The following is a 9,234-nucleotide window of genomic DNA, read 5'->3' on the forward strand; positions in this document are numbered from 1 at the left end:
GTAAAACTACAAGCTTCTAATATTTCCCATAAGCCAAGAGACAATAGCCTCATTCACCATTCACATTGGAAAAGCACAGTGTCATGTAATTTATATAAGCCATAAATGGAACAGGAGTTTCATGCAGCCTGAGATCAGTTAACACAAGTCTTGCTAAATCTACTAAATTTCTTAGGATATGAAAAATATGTAGTCAGTACAACTCCAAATATATTTATGAAATCTATAACTTCATAACTTGAATGTAAGAATATATTAACATTCTCCCCCCACAGAGTAGGCAGAAAATACCTTAGTTTGTGTGCTTGAACCCATTAAAATAAAAATTTAAAAGATAATATCGTTTGTGTTCCCCATTTTAGCATTTTTCAACAAGACAGTAAGAACGTTTACTTTGGAAAGGTTGGTATTATTTCCATATATTCTAACATACTAATATCTAAAAAGAATCAGATCATCTTAAACCATTCCATATGAATTATAAACAGCAAAATGGAAAAAAGAAACCATTTTGATCTGGCAAGACATGGAAAAACTTTCAGACAGAATAGCTCCATAAAGAAACTCAAATCAGGGTATTAAACTATATTTTATGTGATTAAATGTTCATATTTTGACTCTCTATGACATAAGAGTTTCTAAACATGTGGAATTCAAATGGAGTAAATAACTTAATTTCATGAAGAAATTTTTACAATACCTGTGGATCAGTTTCATGTTATATTTAAAAAATTGGTATTCATACGTTTATTTCATTTCCCATAAGATCTAAATTACCTAGGAAAGCTGAAGGAAGCTAGACAAATACCTGCTATTAAAAGCCTTCCTATATTTTTAGGAAAAACTGAAGTTTAACACAAATTCACATTCATTCAAAATGTGTTGCCTGTATATGAGAACAAGTCTCCTGTGAGCCTGTTGGCTGCATCTCAAAATAAATTATTTCAGGTTGTACCTCGCTGAATCCACTGGCATAAATGAAACCCTAAAATTCACAGGTGTGGATTTACTGCACACGCACTTTTAATAAAAATAAGTAGTTCTTTTCTAATTCTACTGCTAACCACCAGGAACAGAGGGGCAGAGGGCTAGGCTTGTGGGTACTACACTTCCTGTTTTAAAAATGCTGGGTAGAAGTTGTAAGGAAGGGAAAGACAGGGCCTGAGGCGCAAGTCTCTACCCAAGTATTAAGCTGAAAGAGGAAATTATGATGGAAACACATCAGGATCCGGTAGCTGGAGGAGGGAGGATGAATATCAACTTCTAGAAACTCTTGGATGTTAGTGGAAAGGAGTAAAATGTCAGCGTATCTGCCCAAGATTAAATAAAACATCAGAGGGAAAATTACATATTACAAGAAAAGGCAGCTTCTCAGTAAGACACAAAAACAGGGCCTTTTTAGAACTATCTTCCTTTTTTTCCATTCTGGAAGGCCCAGGCTGCGCTCAGCGGCCCTTTCGCGGGGTCGCTTGGAGAAACCTCAGAACTTCGATGGTAATTCCGTAAAATTAAAACCTTTTAGGTTTCTCTGACCCTTCATAACCCTATGTCCCCCGCTTCTAATTCCAGACAAGAAGCCTCCCACATCCCATCCCGTAAAATGACATAGTCCTTCATTACTTTTTAATCTACACAAGACAACCAAGAAACTTTTCTGCGCGTTTTTTTTTTTTAAACCATTCAAATAACCCAAAGATCCAAGAATAACTTCTACAGGCAAGGGTGACAATGTGTAAAGTCAACATTTTCCCGGTATAACCAGTACCTTCCAAGCCCCCAGGTGTTGATCCAGGAGCGCTCTTTCTTGGCAGGGCAAGGCCCCTGGATGGAGGAGCGATGCCGGTTACTCCTTGTTTAATTTGACTCGAAAACACGTTTTCCCCATTCTTGAAGCCCTGCCCTTTTTTATTACGCTTTACACCGCCCAAATGTGAGGTTTACCTCTCGCTGGAAAAAAAAAAAAAAAAAAAGGAAGCCGCACACGCAAGTCACAGCTCCGCCAGGCAATACCTGCTCGCTCCTCGGTGCCTCGGGGGTCAAACTGAAGACAAACCGGTTTATTCTGTCAATGCAGTTGAAGTCCTTGCAAAATCATTTAGTTGAGGTGGGGGGGTGGGGGGGAGGAGGTAGATACAGGTAAAGGTGTGAAGGAATTCTCAGCTGAAAGGTGAGACTTACATGTTGGCATTAAGATCCGCAGGGGTCGCACGGTCATGGTCCACAGTCCTTCCCTGGCTCTGCTGCTGCGAGCTCCCCGATGGAGACCCCGCGCGCCCCCCGCCGAGCCGCGCGCGGCTGCCCGACCCTCCTTCACGCACTTTCTGGAGAGTTCATCGGGGTTTCCCAGCAGCCACTCCACGCCCGCGCCCGGGGCGGCGCAAGGTGGAAGGCCGGCGCTGCGGAGTTCAAGTGCGGATCGCGGCGGCTAGGGGGCGGACAGGGCGGCAGGTTCCTCCTTCCAGACAAGTTTAAGAAAAGTTAGGGCCAGAAGGTGAGGGCAGGCGGGGCTGCCCCTGAGCCGGTGCTGGGTGCGCGGGCTGATCTGGGCCGCGCGCGGGTGGAGGGGTCCGACCCGGCAGGTCCTCGCCCCCGCCCGCGGGAGGCGGCACGTGGTCACCGCGCCGGGGCTCTCGTCCCCCACCCCCCCCCCACCCCCGCCCGCAGGCCCGGGCTGCTCCCCGCGCCAGTCCGCTCGGCCCGAGCTGTGGGGGGCGGGGGGCTCAGGTGCGGCTGCCCAGGCGGCGCGCGGCGTCTGGCCGGGCCCCGCGCGGCCCGGGGGCGGCCCCAGTCTCGACGCTCCGCGGCGGGGGCCGTCCCCAAAGCGCGGCCGCCCCACCCAGGATCGCCTGCCCCGGGGCAGAGAGGGAGAAGTCCGGCTGCGGGGCGGGAGAGGCGCTCCCCCGACGGGCAGCCTGGCGCACGTTGCGGGGGCCGGGCCGGGGTGGGCGATTGGCGCCGGGCCGGGCTCTGCTCCCAGGCGGGGGAGGGGACGGGGCAGACCCGAGGTCAGCAGAAAGCCTCGAGCCCTGAATTCGGGAGACTCTGCGCAAAAAAAAAAAAAAAAAAAAAAAAAGAGAAGCTCGGAATGCCGGCGGCGGCGATGTGGGCATCTGCCCGCCTGCTGGGATTCCGTGTCCCCAGCCCAGCGGGTCCCTGCGCCAAGCTCTGGGGCCGCCAGCTTTCTTCTCTCCCCTTTCCTTGTTCTTCTCTGTCCTTTTCTTCCCTGGTCTCTGCCTTTCCTTTCTTTCACCTCTCTCCTCTAGTCTTTCTTTCTTCGTTCTTCTGGTCTTTTTCTTTCTAATAATCGGAGTGAAGGGGGAGTCCGTCTGTCTTCCGAACGACCTCGGCCGCCCCATACCGGCGCCGCATCCCCTGGTCTCTGCGGGGAAAGGGGATGCTCTCCCACCACACCCTTCTCCAGGGAGGATGAAGACCGGACTTAGGAAGAGGCCGAGAAGGCGGCAGTCGCAATGGCCACCACCGCACCCACGACAAATACACCCACCGCCTTCTGCCCCTGATCTGCTGCCGCCTTCAGTGCCACAAACAGAGATTCATCCTTTGGGCTTAGAATTTAGTCTTCATTAAATGCCTCTCCATAACCCACAGAGTGATAATACTTAAACTCTTTGCCATTGCCCTTAATTTGAACTGTTCACATCCCTTCTGGAAAGAAATATTTGAAAGGGGAGTGGGTACTGTGTGATAGGAGGCAGGAACAGACTCGGGGGGCTGAAAGTGGGTGCATAGAGATCCCGAGAAAGCAAAACTTAGAACAAGTGGCAGACTGGTGCACAGTTTTGGCTGAGACCCACCTACCAGAACTGCTCCTCTGGGACTTAGAGATAGGAAAATTGAAGAGATATTAACAGGGGGGCTGGGAACGTGTTCCCATGACATTTCATTCAGCAGAATTGATTTGCAAAGCAAATCCGGTTGCTCACTGGGGAAAGTCCACTGCCTGGATTCCAGTGCTCCTACAAAGTAGCCGACTGGCAAAAAGATCCGGACACACCTCCTTGGAGATGAGAAGAGGGAAAAAAAAGGACTCACACTTGGAGAGTAGCTCCCTTCCCCTTGTGAACTGCGGGAGTTAATCTGTGAAATGCTGGAGGCAAATTTTCCCAGTGATAGGGCAACATACACATCCAGAGTTCAGCCCGACTTGAATTGTGAGCATGCACACGTATACATGCACAGACCACACCAAGAGGTGCCAAAAAATTTATATAACATTGATTGGCTGGTGATAGAAAACTGTTGGGGTGGAAAAAAAAAAAAAAGAAGAAGAAGAAGCAGAGCAGGACTAAGCACAGACAGCTCCGGGCAGAAAGGAAGCTGGAATGCTGCCACCAAATGCAGAGGCCTGAAAATCCAGGGTGTGTTCTTCTTATGACTTTTATCAATGTTTATTTTGATGAATAAACAGTATAATTAATAGAGATGTTGAATTTAGCACTTAAGGAAAACCAAAGTTCCTCTGTCCAGCGCTCCCTTGTGACAGAAAGGGAAATGAGACCCAGAGATGTGAGGACTGCACAATTCAAATCGGTCTCTATTAACGCCAGAATGTCCCAAGGACATTTACGTTCTACTCATAGAATTTTCTTTTGAGCAATGACATTTACTATTTCACAGTCCCCAGATTTAGGAATCTGAGGGCAGCTTTGCCCACTGCGTCTCCCAAGACTGGCTAAGGTTGTGGTCTCATCTGAAGGCTCGATGAGGCGTGAGCTGCTCCCAAACTCATACATCTGGTTGTTCCACTCAGAATTTTAAAGCTGGAAACACAAGGGCAGACAAGGAAATAGACATAACTATATTAGGGGGATTTAGACAAACAGAACAAACAGGATGTATATACACATATAAAGAGAGGTTTAAAGAATTGGCCCACATGATTATGGAGGTACAAGTCCAAAATCTTCAGGGTAGGCCAGCATACTGGACACTCACGGGAAGAGTTGCCATCCAAGTCCAAAGGCAGTGTGCTGGCAGAGTGCCTTCTTGTTTGCAGGAGGTTAGTCTTTGTTCTGTTGACACCTTCCACTGATTGGATTAGGCCCACCTATATTATGGCAAGGAATGTGCTGTACTCAATGTCTACTGATCTGTTAACCTCATCTAAAAGACATTTTCACAGAAACATCCAGAGTAACGTTTGACCAAATATCCGGATTCTATGGCCCAGTCAAGTGGACATATAAAATTAACCATCATACGGGTGCCTGGGTGGCTTAGTTAAGTAGCCAACTCTTGATTTCAGCTCAGGTCGTGAGCTCATGGTTTGTGAGTTCAAGTGGGATTATATCTCTCTCCCTCTTTCTCTGCCCTTTCCTGGCTCATGCTCTCTCCCTCTCTCTCTCTCTCTCAAAATAAATTAATAAACTTAAAAAAAATTAACCATCATAGTAACTGAAACAAATGTACCTAATGTCTAAAAGCCATGTGTATTTATGTGTGCTGTTATATGTTACAACGTTCATAAATGTATCTTTTGTTATTTCTATATGTTTACATGAATCATAGGTAAAATATTTCTGGAGACAGTGCCTGTCATTAATCAGTACATTAGTAAAATCTGTGTATTTTGGTAATTCTGTCCTCAAACTAAGGATTTGTTCTTTTTTTTTTTTAAAGAGCATGTTAGGGAAATAGAGTGTGAAGAGGAAAGTACATGATCTTTTAATAAAACAACCTGGGTTCAAAACTTGTTCCTGTAATTTATCAGCACTATGAAGTCTGGTAGTTTACTATGTAAACTATAAACCTGATTTGTAATAATACTTACAATGTTTAACTCATGGGGTCATCAGGCAGATTCAGTGAGCTAACAATACAGAGCACCCCGCGTATTTCCTGGAATTTGGTAATATCAGTTGCCTCTGCCTGCCTCATATATCATCCTAAAACTGAAAGTGCCAGGACCACATTCCTTTGCACACAGGAATCCTCTGACAACATTCCAGACAAAATGAATATTGAACATCTGTTTGAATCCTTAGCATTGATGAACACTTCGCTATGAGAAACTTCCTCTTTCTGTTGATTGAATCAAACATTCATGCCATCAGCTTCCATTCAGAACAAGGACATTCTATCTTGCACAAAAAGCCTTTCAAATATCTGAAGACAGCTATCATCTCTCTCCACTCAGCTTTTCCTTATTCAGTTTCCGCAACCATGGCTATTTTAACCATTCAGTGCCTGACTCCTCACTACACATGTGATTCACCCTTTGCTATCAAAACAGGAGCCAGTATCAGCCCTCTTGACAATGTACTCAAAGTGGATTCTACTTGTTGCCCTTGATAACAGTGAGATCCTTACCTTTCCTGAACTGGATAGTACTCTTGTCTAAATAAAAGGTAATGTTGACCACTTGAGCAACCACATGACATAATTATAGTAGGAATAGGAGTACCTATTATTATGTTGATCTACTACATGGCAGGGAGTGTATAAATTTTAGACTACAAATCTAGTTGTTCAAGACATATATCTTAATTTATAAGTAATTCTTCAGTCCAATTTCTGTTTTAATCTCTCATGCTGCCTTAACCAGTTCGATTCCTTCCATTTCAACAGGCTAGTTGATTTCTTCAGCAGGGAGAGTAAAAAAAAATATGGTCCTTGATTTATTTATGTCAGCAGATATCAACCTGCTCGGTGCTTGGTCATCAGTCTGCAAAGGTTATCAATCTTGTCAGTGAGGCCCCTCCAGGTTTGTGGCTTTTTCTTGACTTCCTGATGGGCCTGATGGGCCCTTCCCATTCTGGACCCTTGGCCCCTGTCTGGGATCTCATAGAGATCAGAGAGGAGGCAGGCAGGAAACAAAGGGCTCAGCACTCTAACACGCCCACAATCTCTCTTACTTCCCTTTGTATCCTGAGAAGGGAGATAGCTTGTCTTTCTCTGCTGTGTCTCAACATTTCATTCATCCCTCCAATCCTGTCAGTTCTCTTGGTGTTCTGCTTTAGGGTCTGAAAAACCAGTCCAGGGATCCTAAATGCCGCCTTCTTCTTCTTCTTACTCCTCTTCCTCTTCCTCCTCCTCTTCTTCTTCCTCTTCCTCCTCCTCCTCCTCTTCTTCTTCTTCTTCTTCTTCTTCTTCTTCTTCTTCTTCTTTCTGCCCCATTATTTCCAGAAGTTGTGAACATACAGCAACTAGAAGCTTGTGCAGGAAGAAGCAGAAGGGGAAATAAATAAAGGGAAAAAAGAAAACAAAAAGTTAATCTCACAAAAATACGATGCCTCTACAAATTCAAATGCTTGGCAAATGATTATTATTCCTATTTAAAGATAGGAAATTAAAGTTCAAAGTGGTTGAGCAACTTACCCAGGATCACACAGCAAGCAAGAGAAAGCTGAGGCCACACCAATGTCTGACTGACTTCCGGTGCTGTACTTCCCCCCCATGGCCTCTCCTCACTGTTGGCCCCACGTCTTTTCACATGAGCTGTTCCAGGTCAGACAGCCCATCCTGCCCTAAGGCAATAATCTGAACCCATGTCAGGGGGCACAGCACATGTTGGTTTGTTGCATTCAAACCAGTGTATCAGTTTGTAGAAATCAATTTGAAATTTGATTCCTTTATTAATCTTGTCAGCAGTATTTTCCGAGTTTTGTTACCTGAAAATAATTCTATTTCCTACATTGAAGTTATAAATGACAACACTGGCCCAAGCAAAGCCCTGTGGGATTCCACGAGGGGCCTGCTACTTAGTAGTACTGATTTACTAATAATTAGTGTTGGAAGACACACGTTTTCGACCAGTTATCTGTCTTGCCTTACTCTGATCCTATACATTTTCCTCAACGGGAGCCCGCACGTGATCGCAGGACACTATGTACGTCAGAAAATTCATATGGTTTTTATATTCTCCTAATCTACTTACCAATCAAGACATTCCGGTTTTCAACCCCGAACGTAAGTTTGAGGATAGGACTTGTTCTTGGTGAGCTTTTACTGGCTCTTAGTAATACTTCATTCTGTTCAAGTGTTCAAAAACTATCCTTTGTATAATCCATTCCTATCAACGTCTAAGAGAAACATCAAGTTCATTAGAGTTTACTTCCTGCAAACCCTTGTTTCCTGTGATACAATCAAAACAAATTAGTTATTGTTTTAAAGCTGACATGACATACATTGTGAGTCTGACTCTCCTAGTTCGGTGGTTAATGTAGGCTGCTGTGACTTTCATGTACTGATAGCTCTGTAGTCTTCCACTCATAATAAAAATATGATTGAAAGCAATTACCACCATTGGAGCTGCCTATGCACCTGAAACTCTATTGAGATAATTACATGCAGCACCTCCTTTAGTCTTCATGCCAGCATTATACAGACAGACATTTGGCCTAAAAGCATCTAGGCAACCAGAGCTTAAATGCAATTTTTTCTAAGTCGACACTTACACCCCTGCCCAACCAAACCAAGTGCAGCTATACTTGCCTGGAGCATTTACATAGAGGGTTGAGTGTAGTCTGGTCAGAAGAAACGCAAGGAAAAAAGATATGGATCCAGGACATACAAGCATACAGGTGTTTCGGCTATTGTATTACCCTGCTTTTAAAAACACTCCAGGGGCGCCTGGGTGGCTCAGTCGGTTGGGCGTCCGACTTCGGCTCAGGTCACGATCTCGCGGTCTGTGAGTTCGAGCCCCGCGTCGGGCTCTGGGCTGACAGCTCAGAGCCTGGAGCCTGTTTCGGATTCTGTGTCTCCCTCTCTCTCTGACCCTCCCCTGATCATGCTCTGTCTTTCTCTGTCTCAAAAATAAATAAATGTTAAAAGCACTCCAAAACCAGCCTTCACTAGCATGGTGAGAATTAGTGTTTCTGAGAATCCAGCTGAATATATAAATTTCACAGTTTCAAAAACTGGGAAACAATCCTGAGTTATATAAGAAGACCAAGCATAAATGAATGCAATAATAAGAGCCACATTTATTCATGTAATTATTAATTTCCCTTTCATTCATGTATTCATTCATCAAGAAAAATATTGATTGCCTACTTTATGTCAAGTATTAAGTGCTGTCATTACAGCAATAAACAAAATAAAGTCTCTGCTTTCATTATGCTTAAATTCCACCTGGTATGGAGGAGAGGTAGATGGTAATGTAATGAAAAATAGATTCATGCTATACAGGTGGTGATAAGTTCCATGAAATAAAAGCAAGAAGAGGTTTCAAAACATTGTGATGTTGTTTCAAAACATTGTGATGGGGGACCT

At 44.6% G+C, this 9,234-nt stretch overlaps 1 protein-coding gene across 4 annotated transcripts in view; it reads right to left on the reverse strand.

The window, feature by feature from the left end:
* Nucleotides 1-2,650, reverse strand: part of ADGRG6 (adhesion G protein-coupled receptor G6) — a 139,783-nt gene extending 137,133 nt beyond the window's left edge. The window contains exon 1 of one of the 4 annotated variants that reach the window (XM_015061851.3): nt 2,179-2,650. In XM_015061851.3, the coding sequence (XP_014917337.3) occupies nt 2,179-2,180 (2 nt within the window). In that variant the 5' untranslated portion in view covers nt 2,181-2,650. Of the gene's footprint in view, nt 1-1,765; nt 1,908-2,178 lie in introns of those variants that run through there. The other 3 variants (XM_015061853.3, XM_015061852.3, XM_015061854.3) reach the window with 3 other exon arrangements.
* Between the last annotated feature and the right edge of the window lie 6,584 nt (nt 2,651-9,234).

This window comes from Acinonyx jubatus, chromosome B2, assembly GCF_027475565.1.
Source record: "Acinonyx jubatus isolate Ajub_Pintada_27869175 chromosome B2, VMU_Ajub_asm_v1.0, whole genome shotgun sequence".
NCBI classification, from domain to species: Eukaryota; Metazoa; Chordata; class Mammalia; order Carnivora; family Felidae; genus Acinonyx; species Acinonyx jubatus.